This window comes from Mobula birostris, chromosome 5, assembly GCF_030028105.1.
Source record: "Mobula birostris isolate sMobBir1 chromosome 5, sMobBir1.hap1, whole genome shotgun sequence".
Classification (NCBI taxonomy): domain Eukaryota; kingdom Metazoa; phylum Chordata; class Chondrichthyes; order Myliobatiformes; family Myliobatidae; genus Mobula; species Mobula birostris.
In genome coordinates, this window is record NC_092374.1 from 87,321,591 (window position 1) to 87,343,068 (window position 21,478).

General features: G+C 41.7%; 1 protein-coding gene across 6 annotated transcripts in view; it reads right to left on the bottom strand.

The window, feature by feature from the left end:
* Positions 1-21,478, bottom strand: part of LOC140197845 (uncharacterized) — a 239,412-nt gene that overhangs the window by 32,174 nt on the left and 185,760 nt on the right. For 3 of the 6 annotated variants that reach the window (XM_072258346.1, XM_072258344.1, XM_072258349.1), the window contains exons 19-23: positions 17,907-17,975; positions 15,266-15,334; positions 14,263-14,346; positions 8,766-8,831; positions 1,855-1,981 (exon numbers count right to left, since the gene is read on the bottom strand). In XM_072258346.1, the coding sequence (XP_072114447.1) occupies positions 1,855-1,981; positions 8,766-8,831; positions 14,263-14,346; positions 15,266-15,334; positions 17,907-17,975 (415 nt within the window). The remainder of the gene's footprint in view (positions 1-1,854; positions 1,982-8,765; positions 8,832-14,262; positions 14,347-15,265; positions 15,335-17,906; positions 17,976-21,478) is intronic. The other 3 variants (XM_072258345.1, XM_072258348.1, XM_072258347.1) reach the window with 3 other exon arrangements.

Below are 21,478 nucleotides of genomic sequence, written 5' to 3' on the forward strand. Positions count from 1 at the left end.
CTGGCAGTAGATTGGAGGAAAGCATTTTATTCCCGACAACTACTAAGTAGGCAGTACTTCAATGACTAGCATCCTTGTGTTGAAGTTTGGGAGTGAGCTCCAATTAAGTCAATATTTATCTTCTCATGCTCCCACCAGATTTACAAACTCATTCTCTGCTCCACGTTGAAAAATACAGTGCTGTGCAAAAACTTTGGTCACCCTAGCTATATAAATGTGCACAGTACTGTAGATCATTCTCTTTACACTTGTGTACTGAAGAGTGTGACAACTAATCCTGAATCTTGAAATCTGTGCTGGTTCTGAGAACAATCCCATTCACCACATCTTTCCCTGGCAGCAGTACACTCAGTGGCTAATTTATTAGGTACACCTACTCATTAATGCAAATATCTAATCAGCCAATCATGTGGCAGCAACTCAATATATAAAGGCATGCAAACATGGACAAGAAGTTCAGTTGTTGATAAGACCAAATGTCAGAATCTAAGTGACTTTGACCGTGGGCTGATTGTTGGTGCCGGACAGGGTGGTTTTGAGTGTCTCAGAAACAGCTGATTTCCTAGGACATTCACGCACAACAATCCCTAGAGCTTACAGAGATTGGTACGAGAAGCACAAAGCTTCCTGTGAGTGGCAGTTCTGTGGATGAAAACAACTTGTTAATGAGAGAAGTCAGAGTAGAATGGGCAGACTGCTTCAACCTGACAGGAAGGTTGACAGTTACTCAAATAACCAGGTGTTACAACAGTGGCATGCAAAAGAGCATCTCTGAATGTACTACATGTCGAACCTTAAAGTGGATAGGCTACAGCAGCAGAAGACTACAGCAAAGACTCCACTGAGTAAAGTGGCATCTGAGTATACTTTTGGTAACACTACACTGTAGTTTTGCCCTTCCAATGGGAAGCAAAATGGAACCTTCATTGGTTTTTTTTTACACGGATATAATCCAATATTAGCACACTATTCAGAAGAGCTGTGGGGTTAATGTTGCTTCTTAGCCACTGTTCAACATCACTATAAAAGAAGCAATTGTTTATGATCAAGTTACTGTCTATGGGTATGCAAATCTCGAGAAAATCTGTAGATGCTGGAAATCTAGAGCAACGCACACAAAATACCGGGGGAACTCAGCAGGTCAGGCAGCATCTATGGAAAAGAGTAAATAGTCGATGTTTTGGGCCAAGACCCTTCATCAGGACTGCAAAGGAAGGGAAGGAATGAGAGTAAAAAGGTAGGGGTGGGGGGAAGAAGAAGTACAAGGTGGTAGGTGATAGCTGAAACCGGGAGAGGGGGAGGAAGTGAAATGCTGGGAAGTTGATTGGTGAAAAAGATAAAGGGCTGGAGAAGAGGGCAGAAGAATATGAGAGGACAGAAGATCATGGAAGAAAGGGAAGGAGAAGAAGTGCCAGAAGGAGGTGATGGGCAGGTAAGGAGAAAGGTGAGAGAGGGAAGCAGGAATGGGGAATGGTAAAGGGGTGGGGAGGAAATCGAGAAGGGCCATTACCAGAAGTTGGAGAAGTCGATGTTCACGCCATCAGGTTGGAGGCTACCCAGACGGAATATAAGGTGTTGCTCCTCCAACCTGAGTGTGGTCTCATCTTGGCAGGAGAGGAGACCACGGACTGACATGTCGGAATGGGAATGGGAAGTAGTATTGCAATAGGTGGCCACCGGGAGATCCCACTTTAAACACACCTCATTCGCCATAAGCATTTTGGCACAGAGGAAGCATCAATGCAATATTTATTAACCAATTTGCAATCAAATCTCACCTAAAGAAAAAGCAGTTAAAATGCTTGTGGGGAAAAAAATATCACTTAGATTTAAATGTACAATCCCAGCACTCACCTGGAAGGATGGAGTACAATCTCTTTGTAGTTAATAGACTTTTCCTTTAGAAAATTGCCAATAGATGCCTTTATCTTAGAATGTTTCTGCTGGAACCCAATGTTCTGCAGGTAAAGACACCAGGAAGCTGCAGCAAGAATGAAACATGGTTAGTGCCAGTCCACTGCAAATTGCCCCAACAAAATAGTCTCACTAAGCCTTTCTTGTATTCAAATGGTGATAGGATTAGTTTGCAGACTCAGAGAAATCCAAGCCCATTTTTAATTCAAACTTCAAAGCTTCCACCTCATTAGATATGCTCTGAGGACGGAGTTCAACCTGAATAATGTGAGAACTCAGTCTTTGTAAGCTGACAGGGAGAGAACATGGAAGGAAGGAGGGATGTGTGCATACTCATCTCAGATATTCATCAAAAATAGCTGAAAGCCATGATGCAACTTGAGAGAAGTGATCTGTGTAGCAGGAGATAAGCAGATTCTGAGAAACTCAAATCACCCCACCTGGCACCAACAATTATTCCATGGACAGAGTCATTTAGATCACATTTCTTTCCCAATCTGATGTTCAGTCTGAACAACAAATGAACCTCTTGACCATGTCTGCATGCTCCTATGCATTGAGTTGCTCCCACATGATTGGCTGATTAGATATGCACATTAACTAGCAGGTGTATAGGTGCACCTAATAAAGTGGCCACTGATTGTAGATTTTTAAAGTAATATTCAAAACAGAAGTTAATTAAACACCCTAAAGAAAAGAAACACTGATAACAGGAGGGCAGGAAAATAGTGGGATCAGTTAGATAGTTGCATGAAGGGAGGTGGCAGCAAAATGATGAGATGAACAGCTTTTTTTGTGCCATGAACCCATGCAGGGCACTGGAAATGGAAGGAAAATGTGCTTAGGAATTCACAGTTCACATTACTTCAGCAAGTAGTACTGTAGGGCTGTCACTTTATAATTCAGTAGAGGCTATGATGTCAGATGGCACTGGGTGTAAAAGAAAATCACAAGATTGAGAGGACATTTAGTGCAATGCTTCATAGCGGCAGCTGTAAAATTAGGGGTCATTTCCCGATGGTATCTATAAGGAGTTTCCATGTACTCGCTGTGGCCGTGTAGGTTTCTTCGGGTGCTCCACTTTCCTCTCGCAATATGGGTTAGGGTTAGTTCCTTTCCACCCCTTCCTCTGTTCCCCACTCTGACCTTTCACTTCTCCTCAACTGCTTGTTACTTCCCCCTGGGTCCCCTCCTCCTTCCCTTTCTCCTATTGTCTGCTTTCCTCTCCTGTCAGATTCTTTCTTCTCCAGCCCTTGACCTTTCCGACCCAGCTGGCTTCGTCCAACACCTTCTGGCCAGCTTCTTTCCCCTCCCCTCACCTTTTTGCTCTGGCATCTTCTCCCTTCCCTTCCGGTCCTGGGGAGGGGCCTGATCTGCTTAGTTCCTCCAGCATTTTGTGTGCATTGCTTTGGATTTCAATTATCTGCAGACTTTCTCGTGTTTAGGGTTTGTAAATTGTGGACATGGTATGCCGGCGACACTTGCGGCTACTCCCAGTACACCTCTTACACATTTCACTGTATGTTTCGATGTACATGTGACAAGTAAAGCTAATCCTAATCTGATGGGAGAGGAGGGCCTGATGACTGGCATCAATGGGCAATGTATTCTTCAAGACATGGAATTGGTCAGTGTATCAGAGCCATGGGGTGATGCTGGTGTCAAACTGGGTTTAAGATTTAGGAACCTGGCGTTCAGAGTAGGTGTGGATCAGGAGTGAAGACGCATCAAGGTGAAGCATCAGCCCAGGAGAAGGCTCATTGTATTGAGGCTGGTGTAAGCAGGGTCAGAGGTTGCGAGAGTGGGAAAAGTGAGAATGGGGCCTGTTAATGGAGAGGTAGTGGTGGTGGGCAGGGGCTGTCATGTGTTGGGTTGGAATGTTCACCTACCCATACACAAGGAAAGCTGGTGTACCTATATTGTAATGATCCCAACACCAGCCTGTAAACTACAAAGGGTGACACCTTTAAGCTGTGCAGCTGCAGATCAGGCAGCACCATGTAAACCTTATTGCCCTGACTATGGCCAATGGCAGAGCACTGGAGAATGGCGTGCCTATATTCCTCTGGAAATGCTCTAATGGGCATTGCTCAAGAAATTATGCCATAAGGATGTAAGCCTGATGGTGAAAACTATCTCTGGTGTAAAAACAATTTGCAACTAGGTTCCCAAATTTATGGTACAAAACTTAGACCAGGGGCCCAGTCTCAAAGACAAGGACATCCCTTTAGAAGAGATTAGAAGGAACTTCTTTAGCCAGAAGGTGGTGAATCTGTGAAACTCATTGCCACAAACGGCTGCCGAGGCCAAGTCATAGGGTATATTTAAAGTGGAGGTTGATAGGTTATTCATTTGTCAAGGCGTCAAAGGTTATGAGGAAAAGGCAGGAGAACAGGATTGAGAGGGATAATAAATCAGCAAATATTGAATGGCCTAATTCAATTCCTATTTCTTATGCCTAATGATTGTAATCACATTACATTCCTGAAACAACAGATTTTCATTTACATCACCTTAAACAAAAGAAATACTTCTTGTCTAAATTTCTAAGCCTTTTTCAAATTTTATTTTACATACCTACCTACCCACCCACCCACCAACCTTTTCCCTCACGTAATGTAGCAGTTACTTGAAAACAAACCAAAACAACTGAGACTAAGTACAAAGGGGGTGAAGAGGTTTGACACTGTATGATGCACTATCCACAATAATGAAGTTCTCAGTCAAAGAAAGCATGTTCAATCCCTTATTAAGAAACCAAAGATGAACAATCTTGCAACGATAAAAAAACCACTGAAACTAAATTCAGCAATATAAGGAAGTAAGCGGTCTTAAAAGCTCTTAAGCATTTGTGATCTTAACGTATTTAAGCGGTCAACAAAGAAATATCATTCCGACTGCCTCCTGGTTCTATCCAGACTAAACTGACTCAAGACAAAGCATGAATACATAACTATATGCATTCGGTTCTACCATGTTCCAACCCTCCTAACAGATTACCCCATAATAAACACACAACACAAAATAAAATATAGACAGACAGAAAATAGATACCATGGCTCCTACACCTAACTTTACCTATCACCTGCCAGCTCGTACTCCTTTCCCTCCCCTACCTTCTAGTCTGGCTTCCTCCCTCTTTCCAGTCCTGATGAAGGGTCTCGGCCCAAAACATCACCTGTTCATTCACTTCCATAGATGCCGCCTGAGTTCCTTCAGCATTTTGTGACTCTAAATATTAACTCACTTTAATAAATTTTGTTCAAATGAGCTAAATTTCTTCCTACTCCTCTTGATTTAAAATTGCAAGGGCCACAAACAACATTTCGTCATCAGACTAGAAGCATAGACAACACTATTAATTTCCTCTTATGTAATGCTCTGTAAGGTTTCACTGCTAATGTAATGGCCTCTCTGTAATGTTTCACTGCTAAGGTAATGGTTTCTGGGTAGCAGCAATGTTTGGATTATGACTAGAGATAACAGGGCCTTTGGAATGTATGTTAGTCAATGAGAGGCACATTGTTCTTTCTTGTGGGTCTGGGAGCAGGGATTGCGCCGTCTCTTGTCGGGGAGAAATGAAGAGAGAAGACGCGGATGGAGAGAGTTGGTAGACCACTGGACGGAGTGGACTCAGAGCGAGGGTCTGAAGGTTGGCGACGTTTGGAGGAGGTCAATGGGAAACAACGGGACAAAATTGTGAGCTCCAACTTGCGCATTAGACTGTTTCATTAAAATGGGCCCTTTTCTTTACTAACCCTGTAGTCAGATTAAGATTTATAAAGCTCACTCATTTAGTTGCATATGATGTACTGTCTGCTATTTTGCGGTTCGCATTTGTAACCAGGCAACACATTATGCAGCAGCCACACAAATGAGATTTCTCAGTTTGGCTGGGCCAGAGGCTGTCTTCCTCTAGACAAACACATGCTGGCTGAACCCAAGGGATACACTTCGATCATTTTTCTCTACCATTCTCAAAAGAGTCCAATTCTTTATTTATGGCAGAGGTTCTTAACTGTGGGGATGTGAATTTGGATGGAAAAAAGTTTACATCTTCATTTTCACTTCTAACTGAAAATGATCATTTCCATTGATGATAACCATTTTCCCCCGGGATCAATAAAGTATGACTATGACTATGAATGTAGACAACAAACCACAGTAGTATCAGCAGTATCTGTGATTTTGAAATCACAGATTTTTTCATATCACATTACAGTTGTTACAAATACAGTATCTCAAAATACTGTTAATGCATGCTCATCACTACTTCAAAATTATGGTAGTTATTAGACCCATTGCTAGATTGAATGTGATCGCAGTCTTCCTGTCACTCTCGGGCAGCCCTGCAGTTGGCTGTCCAACATGACATGCGTGTAGCTTTGTCAAAGAACACCCCACAGTTTAATGTTCTTATTCAAGCTAAGCAACAACAGCATTCACACTGATCTGTCTTAAAAATAAACAATTTTAAACGGCTATATTTTAAATGTACAGTCATGCTATTTAATATGTTAAGAAGCACATATATTACTATAATCACAAATTTGCTGTTTTTAAATACTTAGATAATTGTATTTCAATATAATTGGTTTCTTTTGTAATTTTATGCATTTTATTTTATATTCCTCTACATCAGGATCCCTGATCATACATAACGGTCAACTAACTTAGCCTTAACCTGGACAACAATTATCACCTAATCGGATTTTAACGAACCAATCATGGATTACATAATTGTTAACAAATAGAAATGGCACATATATATACATACATACATATATATATATACATACATACACACACACACAAGCAGACTAATCACAGGACACATAAAAGACGGTCATTTTAAGTTGCACTGGTGATGTTGCCTAGCTGGGTAACGAAATGTCTGCAAGCTAACAACCCAGCTCGGCAAGCTACTCAACCCCAGTTACAAATGTTTTCCAACATCTTAAAGGAATACAATAGAATCAATGAAAAACTACACACAAAGACTGACAAACAGCCAATGTGCAAAAAGACAAACCATGTGAATAAAAGGTAAAAACTGTAAATAAGTAAATAAATAATAGTGAGAGCATGAGTTGTAGAGTCCTTGAAAATGAGCCCATCAGTTGTGAAATCAGTTCAGCATTGAGGTGAGTGAGTGAGTGAGTGTGCAAAGGGATGATGGCACAGTGGCTCTCCTGCCTCTAGTAACCCAGGTTCGAGATACTGGCTGAGCAGAGTCTACGCATTTTCCCTGAACTCCAGTTAGTTGTGTTGATTGGTAGTTAATTATCTCTCACGTAGGTGACTGGTCAGAGAATCAGGATGGAGTTACTGAGGTGAGGGAGAAGTCGTCACTGGGAAAGAAGTGGGGGAATGGGATTGATTCGAGTTTGCACAGTCTCAACAGGCTGAATATCCTCATTACATTTCTCATGATACTGATGATGAGAAATTAGGGGTATGTGTTATAATTTTATTTTATTTAGAGATCCAGCACGGTAACAGCCATTTCTAGCCAATGAGACCACACCACCCAACTACACCCACATGACCTATTAATTTGCAGATCTTTGGAATGTGGGAGGAAACTGGAGCAACCGTTGGAAACCCAAACGGTCGCGGCGAGAGCGTATAAACTCCTCAGGAAATGAACCCAGGTCACCAGTGCTGCAATAGTGTTAGGCTAACTGTAATGCTACCATGCCGATTTATACACCAAATATGTATTTCCATGCTGTGGGACACTATATTTGCCGGGGTCACATCAGCCTCATCATACTGCCTTGCAATCAGATTGCTCTGTCTCTCCCACTATTGAAGAGGATACTCCCCTCCTATGACGGCCACATCCTGAATGCTCCCCTTCTGTTCGCTGGCCTGCTCAGCCAATGACCATGGCCAGCAGATAAGGAAACAAGTTTTCTCAAAGTGCCCTTCATATTCTGTTTGCAATCACATAGAGAACAGATTGGAAAAAGATGCACACATCGCAAGAAAAAAACATACAGGAAAGCTTGAAGTTCACAAACAGGAGAAGTGACTTGGAACACAGGAGCAACTTGTACACCAAATTTTTATGGAACTTGAATCTGAATTCTCCAGCTGCCTTGATGGAATTTGACACACATCATAGAAACATAATCACTAACTTGTTTTCACTAACCCATCTGATAAGATGACTGATCCTCATAGCAACCCTGGCCTTACCCAATTGTATATATTCCCAACCTGTTGGACATGGAGGAGCTACACCTTATATTCTGTCTATGTAGCCTCCAACTTGACTACATGAATATCCATTTCTCCTTCTAGTAATTTCCCCCTCCCCCTCCCCTCTTCTTCTGCTCCCCACTCTTGCCTCTTACCTCTTCTTACCTGCCTATCATCTCTCCCTGGTGTTACGTCCTTCCTTTTCTCCAATGGTCCACTCTCCTCTCCTATCGTATTCCTTCTTCTCCAGCCCTTTATCTTTCCCACCCACATGACTTCACCGAACACCTTCTCACCATCTTCCTTCCCCTCCCCTTCACCTTTTATTGCGGAGTCTTCCCCTTCGCTTCTAGCATTTTGAGTGTGTTGTTTTACATATTCCCTTTGTTCTTTTCATCCCTCTTGCTCTCTTATCTGGACCTTTACCTCCTTCTCATTTCTGCTGAGGGGTCTTCAACCTCAAATGGTAACTTTGCTTTTGCATTCCACGGATACTGAATGATCTGCTGAGCATTTTGTTGTGTTATTTCCGATGTCCAATATCTACATCTCTTTTGATTTTCACAGCGGAATAGGAACTCTTTTCTAGATCAAGCCTCTGAATACTAATCTTTCTAACGTAACTATTTTTTGAAATAACTCACCCTTCTTATTTTTCTTCTTTTGGGGGGCAGCTTCCTCTTTCCCATCTTTTTCCTTGTTTAAAACTGCTTTAAAAAAAGAATCAAGAGCATTAGTGATAAAGACAAGAGATTCTGCAAATGCTAGAAATCCAGAGCAACATACACTAAATGTTGGAGGAACCCAGCAGGTCAGGCAGCATCTATAGAAATGAATAAAAGTTGACACTTCATGCTGAGACCCTTCTTCAGGACTGAAAAGGAAGGTAGAGGATGCCAGAGTAAAAAGAAGGGGGGAGGGGAAGGGGGCAAGCTGGAAGGTGACAGGTGAAGCCAAGTGGGTGGAAAAGGTAAAGGGCTGAAGTGGAAGGAATCTGAGAGAAGAAGAGAGTGGACCACAGGAGAAAGGGAAGAGGGGCACCAGGGGGAGGTGATAGACTGCTGTGAAGAGGTAAGAGGCCAGACTGGGGAATACAAGAGGGATAGAATTTCTTTTTTTAAAACCAGAAGAAGAAATCAATGTTCATGCCGACAGGTTGGAGGCTGGTAGTCAGAATATGAGATGTTGCTCTTCCACCCTGAGGGTGGCCTCATCATGGCACAAGAGGGGGCCATGGACTGACATGTTGGAAAGCAAATGGAAATAGCAATGAAAATGGTTATCCACCAGGGACCTCCGCTTTTGGTGGATGAAGCGGATATGCTTGATGAAGCGGTCCCCAAATTTCTGATGGGTCTCACTAATGTAGGCTGCATTGGGAGCACCGGCTAAAACAGACGACCCCAAGATTCGCAGGTGCAAAGTTGCCTCCCCCGGAAGAACTGTATGGGGCCCTTATTGGAGGTAAGGGAGGACATGAATGGGTAAGTGTAGCATTTGGCTGCTTGCAGGGATAAAGTGGCAGGAGTGAGATTAGTGAAAAGAGACAAATAGGCAAGTCATAGATATGTACAGAACAGAAACAGGCCCTTCCATCTATCTACACCATGGCGTACCATTTAAACTGCCTACTCCCAGTGACGTACACTGGGACCATAGATCTCCATACTCTTTCCATCCATGTATCTGTCCAAACTTTTCCTTGATGTTGAAATCGAGTGCGCATGCACCGCTTGCACCAGCAGCTTTGTCCACACTCTCACAACCCTTTCGATGGAGAAATATCACATCATGTTCCCCTTAAACTTTTCACCTTTCACTCCTAATCCGTGACCTCTAATTGTAGCCCCACTCAATCTTAGTGGGAAAAGCCTGCTTGCATTTACCCTATTTATACCCCTCATAACTTGGTATACCTCTGTCAAATCTCTCAATCTTCTATGTTCCAAGGAATAAATCTATTCAATTTTTCCCTATAATTCAGGTCCCCCAGTCTTGGCAACATCTTTGTAAATTTTCTCTGTACTCTTTCAACTTTACTTACATCTTTCCTGTAGGTAGGTGACTAAAACCGCACACAATACTCTAATTTAGGCCTCACCAACATTTTATACAGCTTCATAAATCAAAGTATTGAATACAGTAAATAGGAAGTTATGCTGAAGACCAGTGTGCCAAAAGCTTTCTTTATGACTCTTTCAACCTGTGTCCCCAATCTCTTTGTTCTACTGCACTTCTCAGCGCTCTACCATTCACTGTGTAAGACCTACCTTTGTTGGTCCAATCAAAGTACAACACCTCGCAATTACTACCTCATCTTGAATGCCGAGCAACTGAAAATTATTGACCAACCTCCCATGCGGGTCCTTGTCAAATGCCTTAGTAAAGTCCATGTAGACCACATCATTCCCATGCCTTCATCAACCTTCCTGATAACTTCCTCGAAAAACTCTGTAAGGTTGATTTGACAGGATCTACCATGCACAAAGCCATGCTAACTATGCTTTAATTTATCCATGTCTACCCAAACACTCATATGTAGTCCCTCAGAATATCTTCCAAAAACTTTCCCACTACTGATGTCAGCATAATTTCCTGGTTTATTTTTAAAGCCTTTCTTAAACAGCGGAACAACATTGGCTATCCTCCAATCCTCTGGCACCTCACCTGTCACTAAGGATGATTTAATATGTCTGCTAGGGCCATGACAATTTCTGCACTTGCCTCCCACAGGGTCAGAGGAAACACCTTGTCAGGCCCTGGGGATATATCCACCCTCGTTTGCCTCAAGACAGAGAACACCTCCTCCTCTGTAATCTGTATAGAGTTCATGAAGTTGATGCCGTTTTGCCGTCCTTCTACAGCTCTGTGTAAATAGATGTAAAAATACATTTAAGATCACCCCCATCTCTTTTAGCTCCATACATGGATTACCATTCTGATCTTCCAGTGGACCAATTTTGTCCCTCATAATCCTTTTACTCTTAACATATCTGTGGAAGCCCTTAGGATTCTCTTTCACCTCATCTCTAGGGCAGCCTTATGCCTTTTTTTAGCCCTCCTGATTTCTTTCTTAAGTGTTCTCTTGAATTTCTCGTACTCTATAAAGACTTCATTTCTTTCTATTGCCTATATCTGCAATGCACCTCCTTTTTCTTCCCTACTGAGGGCCTCAATATCTCTTGAAATCCAAGGTTCCCTACACCTGTTATCTTTACCTTTTATTCTGACAGGCACATATAAGTTTTGTACTCTCAAAATTTGACTTTTGAAGGCTTCCCACTCACCATTGCCAGAAAACAGCCCATCCCAATCCTCACTTGCCAGATCCTTTCTGATACCATCAAAATTGGCCTTTCTCCAACTTAGAATCTCAACCCAGAAGCCAGGCCTATCTTTTTTTTCATATTTACTTTGAAACTAATGGCATTGGGATTACTAGGTGCAAAGTGTTCACCTATACAAATTTGTCACCTGCCCCATCTTATTCCCTAACAGCAGACCAAGTATTGCATACTCTCTCGTTGGGACTTCTATGTACTGATTAAGAAAACTTTCCTGAATATACTTGACAAACTCTATCCCTGAAATTGACAGGCTCAGCATGAGTGCATGAAGCAGCACCAATGCAGTTGTCAATGTTGCAGAGGAAGTGTTGAGGAGCATTACCAGGGGAGTGTTAGTGACATTACTCAAACAGGTTGCTCATACTGGAAACCTTGTCAAGTCAAAAGAGGTGCAGTTTAATATTTGTCAGAGAAATCTTCCTCTTCAAGTTGAGAAGACATAAACCAGAGGAAAGATGTTAGGCTTCAGAAGGAATAGAAGAGATTCAATAAAAAATCTCCAGTTTCTCTGTCTTAGGAATAGATTTGAACTGTTCTCTTTAGAGAAAAAAAAAAGTTAGATGGGCAATATACAGTACAGATGACTCAGGTTCAATTCCCACCACTGCCTGCAAGGAGTTTGCACGTTCTCCCCATAACCACGTGGGTTTCCTCTGGGTGCTCCGGTTTCTTCCCACAGTCCAAAGGTTTACCAGTTGATAAATTAATTGGCAACTGTAAATTGTCCTGTGATTAGGCTAGGGTTAAATTGAGGGATTGCAGCTCAGTGTGATTCAAAGGGCTGGAAGGGCTTATTCTGTGCAGTATCACAATAAATAAGAAGATGGCATTGAAATATCATGGGAGGCCAATTCACATTAGAATTGAGAAGCACACATTAAAGGTGTCTGACAAAAAAAAGAGTGAAAATTAAAAGCAATTCTTTTCTGCATTACAGGAGTGGCAGTGATTATGAAGAGAGAATTGAATAAACAATTGGAAGGGAAAAAAATGATTGGAGAAAGGGGTTCAAATGGGCTGCTCCATTGAGCTAGAACAATTATTGTCTGGTATGGGGGGGAGGGCTTCTGCATAGGATCAAAATAAGCTGCAGAGAGTTGTAAAATTAGTCAGCTCCATCATGGACACTAGCCTCTGTAACATCCAAGACATCTTCATTTGATGCCTCAAAATGGTGGCATCCAAGGACCCCCACCATCCAAGATATGCCCTCCTTGCATTGTTACCATCAAGGAGGTACAGGAGCCTGGAGGCACACACTCAGTGATTCAGGAACAGCATCTTCCCCTCTGCATTGTCATTGAACCCATGAACACTATCCCATTATTATTTTATTTCTATTTTTGCACTATTTATTTAACTATATTATACATATATACCACACAGTTCCCGTAATTAACAGCTTTTTTTCTGTATTATCATGTTCTGCATTCTAGTGCTGCTGCAAAGTTAAGAAATTTCATAACATATGCTGGCGATATTAAACCCAATTCTGATTCCAGATGGGACAAACCACCTCAGATGTGCTGGAGTATTCAGTGATTTTTGCTGGTGCGTAGCTCCACAAATGGCAACAATCGAAGCCACACTAAAGTGCCTGTCTGCTGGAGTATGACTTTAACCAGCTATTAGGGAACTATCACAGTGGATCCAATATGGTAGGAAATACAAGCCAGTTCAAATGGCTCCAAGGTCTAATTTAGTGAAAAGCTGTGGCATCATCCGTCACATTTGGCAATGCTGGAACTTAGAAGAATTGGGTGGTTGGGGGGTGGGGTCTCTTTGAAACCTAATGAATGTTGAGAAGGCCTAGACAGAGTGGATGTGAAGAGGATGTTTCCTTTGGAGGGGGAGTCTAGGACCAGAGGGCACGTCCATTTCAAACAGAGATGAAGAACTTCTTTATCCAAAAGGTGGGGAATCTGTGGAATTTGTTGCCAGATGGCTGTGGAGGCCAGGTCACTGGGTGCATTTAAGGCAGAGGTTAATAGGTTCTTTGGTTCCTTAAGGTTGTTATCACAGGATAAGCTCCCACTACCTATTAAATGCTCCCAAAGGCGTGCATCTCAAATAGCTTCCGACAACCAAGTCCAACTCCTGGCCTTCATGTCTGGGTTAGCTACTAAGCCTGTTTGGAACCACTTCTGTTGATAGGAGAAGGGGCAAAGGCAGGTTACTGACATCTTAAAACGAGTCACTTCAGGCAGATGGGGCTCATCAGTTGGGGTTGGCAGTTCATCTAGCGGAAGGAAAACTCTGATCTCAATTGCCCACTCATGGGGAAGGTTTCAGGAGTAAACCCAGAGAGACAAAGCCGAAGGGTGGAGTCCCTAAGACAGTCCTATGCTGAGTTCAATGGGACTGGCTACTCCTGTGACGCCACTGGTACCAAACTGTATTGGTCTCTGCCTTTCCTAAGGGTTCATCAGATGCATGGAGATGGGGAGTTAGCTACATGGGCAACAGCTTGCTCTTCATATTGTATTACCCACAGATATGATGCAACATCCATGGTCACCCTTGATGATAGATTCTTAATTAGTCAGGGCGTGAAAGGTTATGGGGAGAAAACAGGAGAATAAGGTTGAGAGGGAAATGGATCAGCCATGATGAAATGGCTAGCAGAATCGATAGGTCAAATGACCTAATTCTGCTTCCATGTCTAATGGTCTAAAGGAGCCATTTGCTATACTCTGGGTCTCAGTATTTGACAGGCCCCTTGCTCAAGATTTGAATGAATGGCAGGAAAATATACAATTTCTAAATTATTTTTTATACGGCTTCATCTACCCACCCATCTCCTGATGCTTTTTCTTTTTCTTCTTTGGTGGAAGGCAAGCATCCCCTTTTTCCACTTCTCTTTCCTCTTTCACAAGAGCTTTAGGAGAAGAATGAAGGGAATTAATGACATAACTCAACAACAGATTGTCCGTAACAAGGCTTTCAAACTTACTCAAACCACGTTTCACCACAAAATGCTGGAGGAACTCAGCAGGCCAGGCAACATCTATGGAAAAGAGTTAACAGTCAACCTGATAAAGGGTCTCGGCCTGAAACTTCCGACTGTTAACTCTTTTCCATAGATGCTGCCCAGTCTGCTGAGTACCCTCAGCACTTTTCTGCATGCTGCTTTGGATGTCTAGCATCTGCAGATTTTTTTCATGTTTGTGAAACTACACTTCAAGCTCACTTGCAGTACAATAAATGGGAGCCCCTGAGTTCAGAAACCTAAAGTACACAAGCAGGCTAATATGTAAATTCTGACATCCAGACATCAAAGACAATCGGATACAAGCCCATTTGAATGAAAATCAGTATATCATATAGGACATCTTCAAAAGGTGACGCCTCAAGAAGGCAGCACCTCGGTCATGCCCTCTTCTCATTAGCCTGAAGACTCACACTCAAATTTCCTTCCCCTCTGTCATCAGGTTTCTGAATGGTCCATGAGTGCAACCTCACCATTTTGCTACAGAAACACATACACACAAAATGCTGGAGGGACTCAGCAGGGCATAGACACAAGAGATTCAGCAGATGTTGGAAATCCAGTCACTATTTTGCCTCCTGATTATTTATCTATTATTGTAACTAGTAATTTATTTCTGTATTGTACTGTAATGCTGCTACAAAACAAATCTCATAATGTAAGTTAGTGATAATAAGCCTGATTCTGAAATATCCAATCAATTAACTTTTTCAGCAATGTACGGGGTCTGTGGAAGATGGATGTACTTGGAGACTAGGAATCCAGTATCCATCAACTATGAAGCAAGTATTATGTTGCACTTATTTACCTTTTTCTAATTTTTTCTTCTTTTTCTTCTGAAGCAGAGCTGCTTTGTCCTCGCTGTCATCTAAAATTGCTTCAAGGGAACAAAAAAGAAAATGAGCTTGGTGACTGCAGCAGAATGTGGGCAAACTCAGCTCATTGGCTCTTTGCATTAGGCTCTCCTGCCCCTTCTTCCTCTACCATAGCCTCAGAGTCCTTCCTAACTTCAAAATTTCACCCACATTTCTCCTGACACCCGTTTCATTTCCCATTACCTTCTCCAGTAATGTAACTTGACCATTTATTTCCAGCAACTACGAATGATCTGGTTTAAGATGGTGCTGGTGAAGCTTAGTGATTTCTAGGTGGTGGCCAATTAAACAAGGAAAACAACTAAATACTTTGTTAATCACACTTTTTCTGGCAAATGATCATTTCGAACAATAGTCCGTAACTTCCCTTTGGACTTGGAGGCAATTAGATGTGGTAGAACTGAGGCAAGGTGAAGCAGTGGGCCTGTTGCCGAGAGTAAGGAAGACCCAAGGTTTGATCGATCTAAGCGCCAGGCACCGGGCCTATTTTGAAAGGTTGGGCACAGGCTGAACCAAGGTGCAGGCCCAGGCCGCAAAATGTATCGAAGCAACAGAACACGATGTTTGGACAAAGATTTAAGTGGCAGGCCAAATCAGAAAGGTCGTGTACAGGCTGAATTAAGGTGGCGGGGTCCAGGCACCAGAGCATATCGAAGCGACTAAATCTGATGCACAGAAAATGATTTAAGCTCCTCGCCGAATTAGAAAGGGCGGGCACTGGCCAAATCAAGGTGGCAGAGTCCAGGCACCAGAGCACATCAAAGCGACTGAATATGATGCTTGGATGATGACTTAGGCACCAAGCCAGATTGAAAAGGTCAGGGTGTCGTGACTGGAGGTGAGGGTTAGGCTGGTTCAGCCCAGTGTTCCGCTGTGCACTGAACTAAGGGTCTGTGGATAGACTCTCCGTGGACTTCAGATCGGAACGCTACTTGCTTGCTTTCATTGTTTACACGCTTTCGTGTTTTTTTTTTTCTCTGCACATTGGGTGTTTGACAGTCTCTTTTAATGTTTTTTTGGGTTTCTTTGTTTTGTGGCTGCCTGTAAGGAGATGAATCTCAAGATTGTATAAAGTACATATACTTTGATAATACATGTACTAGAACTTTATAAGCTTATGCAACAAAAACGGAACAAAAATGCACCCTAATCAAATTTGATGAGCTGAATGGCCTCATTATGTGTAGTTGCATGCTATTTCTCTCAAAGGAGGATTCACTCTGCATCCTCCTCTCTCCCAATAATCCAGAATAATATACCAAGATATAAATGCAGTTAAGATGGCAGTCACATAACTGAACCAGTAATCAAGGCAAGAGCTCACATCCCAACATGGCATCAAGGGAAATTATAGTCTGTTAATCAAACAAATATGGAATTAGAGAGTAATGATGAAAATGGAAAAAAAAACTTGTTTATTAATATACTCCTTTTGGCGGAAATTTGTTGCCCTTACCCATTCCAGCTTATGTGACTCCTTATCCATTCAATATGGTTGGTTCTGAACTGTCACAGTCATAGACCACTAAAGCACAGAAACAGGCCCTTCAGCCCATCTAATCTGTGCCAAACTATTATTCTACTTAGTCCCATCTACCTGCCCTCCAGACCCTACCTAACTGTTGAAATTGAACCTGCATCCACCACCTCCGCTGCCTTGGATTGTATGAATTGCATTAGGAAGTCTCTCAAGGAAATCAGGCAGGGAAATAATAATTATTTTCTGCATTCTGTTTTTATTTCCAATACTTCAATATGAATATTTTTTTTAAAAACATGCAAGAAATTTCAAATTTCCTGGCTGTTTCCAATAGTGGTGGATTCTAAGATCAGAGGGCACAGCCTCAGAACAGATGGATATCATTTAGAAGAGAGATCAGGAGGAATTTCTTTAGCCAGAGGGTGGTGAAATTCAATGCCACAGATACCTGTGGAAGCCAAGTCATTGGGTATATTTAAAGCAGCGGTTATGGGTTCTTGATTAGTAAGGATATCAAAGGTTAAAGGTAGAAGGCAGGAGAATGGGGTTGAGAGTGAAAATAAATCAGCCATGATGGGATGATGGAGCAGACTCAACGGCTGAACTCTGTTCCTCTGTTTTATGGAAGTTCAGTAGCTGGAATGTTTTCCCTTTGACTTTGTATCTTACACTGCCAGCACTACGCCTCCACAGCCCGTCTCCTCTCCTTCCTTTTTACTCTCTTTCCAGTAAAGTTATACTTTATTAAAATGCACAGTGTCGCAGCTGGCACGCTACCTTTATCTTGGTCTCCATTTGATAATAGACACCCCTTTTGCTCTTTCCTGTTCTCTTCCACCTCAAAGTTAAAAAAAAAGTTTGATTTTAAGCTTTTTAATCTGATAACAGCTCATCAGATACAGTGTCCCTCTCCTCGGATGCTGCCTGCTTTACTGAGTATTTCCTGTATTTTTTAAAATTACAGATTTCCACTTTTTTGGTTTCTGCACAAGGGTGTTCTTGCCTACGACTCCCACATCTTCGGAACGAATGTCAAGCAATGCTGACAAGGGTAAGGAAGAGCAAACTGCAAAGAAAAAGATTTATTCACTTACTTTCTTCCAGTTTTCTTTTCTTCTGTGAAGACGGAAGAGTTAAGCATTCCTCCACTTGCTTTTTCTCTCCTGAGGAAGCAGTAAAGATTTTCATGAAATGAAATGAAGAAGGCAAACGAGCTTAAATTCCACTTAATAAATCAGTTTTCACCAGTGTGCCTCACAGAAGTTTCTAGTTTGTGCCTACCTTCACAATCATAGAGGACATGACTATTCTTCAGGAGTGGATATTAGGGGTTTAAAGTGATAGGGAGAAAGTAAATTATGAGGACACATTGCACTGGTGGTGTATTTCAAAGGATTCAAAGTACATTTATTATCAAAGTATGTATAAATGATACAACCTTGAGACTTGTCTGCTTACAGGCAGCCACAAAGCAAGAAACCTGAAATAACCCAGTTTAAAAAAAAGACCAACACAGAGAAAGAGGAAAAAAAAACATACAAATCATACAAACAATAGAAGCAAGCAATATCTTTCCCAAACAAATTGAGTCTGTAGACCCAAATCCCCAAAGCAGCTGGAGTAGGCCCAAAGCCTCGGTCTCAGTTCATCATTGGACAGAGCAAATCTCTGCGAAGCTTGCAGATATGAAGCACGTAGCAGCACTGGAGCAGTTTCACAGCCTCAGTGCTGCAGTCCAGAAGTGGACATCGCAGGAAAATGAGAGAAATTGCTCCAACTCTCACCTCCGGTCCCAACACCCTGCCTTATCGGTCTTTCTGGCTGGTGTTTCAATCCATGTTTAACGCACTGTTGGAATCAGTTGTTTTTTTAATACTTTTTATAAGGCATTAGTTGAATTAATGCAATATTAAAATCATAGTTTCTTTTTTTACTGACATAAACTGAATTTTTACCAATTCTAATCTTTAGCAGTATGTGGTGGTCATTCTCCACTTACCGGCGGAAACGTGAAAGGCTTACCACCCTTTCATTTTTAATGGGTTAAGTATTAGCACATTACCCCCGTGTGACGATTGTGCAACCATTGATTAGGTGTCCTTATCTGAGGAATTTCTGTTATCTGGACTATAAAGGTGATAGTTTTTCCAAAGTGCCATCTTTAATCTCTTTTCTTCCCTGTTTTTCATCTGCTTTGAATCACTGTCGCTTTGTCTACTTGTTATCTGTTCCTTTGTTTAAACTTTAAAATAAATGTTCATGAAGAACCAAATTTTCTCACTCACTCTTAAAAAAAACTCCTAAAAAATGACCAAGACCTGAAAGCACTTAACATAAACTGTGAAGGGCAAGACTACAGTTCTAATGATGCATCTTAGCTGATCAAGAGCAGCATTATTTTATGTAGGGATACATCACGGAAACAGTTCCTTACAGCACTATGAGCCCATGCTGCCGTTTACACCCATCAGACCAACTAACCTACTCACCCATACTTCTTTGAAATATGGGAGGAAACTGAAGCACCCAGAGAAAGCCCATGTGGTCACAGGGAGAAGGTACAAACTCCTTACAGATATTGATGGGATTGAACCTGGTCACTGTACTGGAGCTCTATTAAGTGGGGGGAGAAAAAGGGGAGGAGAGAGAGAAAGAGAGGGGGTGAGAGAGAGAGGGGGAGAGAAGGGGGGCGAGAAAGAGAGAGAGAGGGGCGAGAGAGAGTTTTGTGTGTGTGTGTGTGTGTGTGTGCGTGTGTGTGTCAGGGGCAGGAGAGAGACAGCTGGGGGGCAGGAGAGAGAGACTGGGCTGACAAAAATGAACGATCACCTTGGGCTGATTTGGATCGTTATTAGGAGCTTCTTTACCTGTACAACTGGCCAAAATTGCTAATCTAAATGTATATCCTACGATTAAACAGTCATTACAAATTTGGTACCAGCTTCGTAATTTTCTTAATCTTAAAAAATATGATCTTCTTAGCTTAATTTATCGAAATTATTTATTTAAACCTTCATTAAGTGATCCTACTTTTCTTCTTTGGAGAAATAAAGGAGTTTATTCCTTCATTGATCTGTTCCAAGATGGCCAATTTATGTCTTTTGAGAAATTAGTAACTAAATACTCTCTCTCGTATTCACATTTCTTGCAATATCTTCAGGTCAGACATTTCTTACAAGAATATTTAAATCATTTTCCATATATACAGGACTCTGACCTGTTAGATATTATTTTAAAAATGAACCCTTTAGTGAAAGGTTTTATTGGGAAAATTTTTAATTTACTGCTACAACAGCACAATTACCCTTCACTTCAGATTAAGCAAGGAGGGACGGGGGGCAGAAGGAACAGGGTGGAGAGAAAGAGAGAGAAAGAGAAAGAGAAAGAGAGAGAGAGAGAGATACACACACACTGGAAACAGAGAGAGAAAGTAAAACAGACATAAAATAAAAAAGAAAGGAGCGTCTTTTTTGTGTATTTTTCAGGAAGAACTAGAGTCTGTGGGGCTGCGTGTTAATCTAGGGTTTTCAGAATATCTTTTGATACAATATTTTTTAATGTCTGGATTTTCATATTTGTTACCATTCTCCTAAATTTGGAGCAATAACATTAGAAAAGATGATATAGTAACTGAATAAATAGGGTTTTTAAATCTTGATTTTTTCCCCCATTATTTCCTTAAAGCATTTTATAGGGAAAAAATGGCAACACTTGCCCAGGACAATCCGTGTTGATCTGATTTGATTCAAATAATGCATGTTTCAATATACACGTGACAAATAAAGCTAATGTTTAATAGGAATGTTTCACAAACTGAAACACCATAGCATTGGAGAGGGATAGGTTAGGAAAGCGTTTAATTGGAGTAAGGGGAAATATGAGGCTATAAGGCAGGAACTTGGAAGCATAAACTGGGAACAGATGTCCTCAGGGAAATGTGATGATGGGAAAATGGGAAATGTGAATACAGATGAAACGTAGCAAATGTTCAGGGGATATTTGCGTGGAGTTCTGCATAGGTATGTTCCAATGAGACAGGGAAAGGATGGTAGGGTACAGGAACCGTGGTGTACAAAGGCTGTTACAAATCTAGTCAAGAAGGAAAGAACAGCTTACGAAAGGTTCAAAAAATTAGGTAATGATAGAGATCTAGAAGATTATAAGGCTAGCAGGAAGGAGCTTCAGAAAGAAATTAGGAGAGCCAGAAGGGGGCATGAGAAGGCCTTGGCGGACAGGATTAAGGAAAACCCCAAGGCATTCTCCAAGTATGTGAAGAGCAAGAGGATAAGAAGTAAGAGAATAGGACCAATCAAGTGTGACAGTGGAAAAGTGTGTATGGAACCAGAGGAGATAGCAGAGGTACTTAATGAGTACTTCGCTTCTGTATTCACTACAGAAAAAGATCTTGGTGATTGTAGGGATGACTTACAGCAGAGTGGAAAGCTTGAGCATGTAGATATTAAGGAAGAGGATGTACTGGAGCTTTTGGAAAGCATCAAGTTGGATAAGTCACCGGGACCGGACAAGGCGAGGAAGATTGCTGAGTTTCTGGCGATGATCTTTGCATCATCAAAGGGGATGGGAGAGGTTCCGGAGGATTGGAGGGTTGCAGATGTTGTTCCGTTATTCAATGAAGGGAGTAGAGATAGCCCAGGAAATTACAGACCAG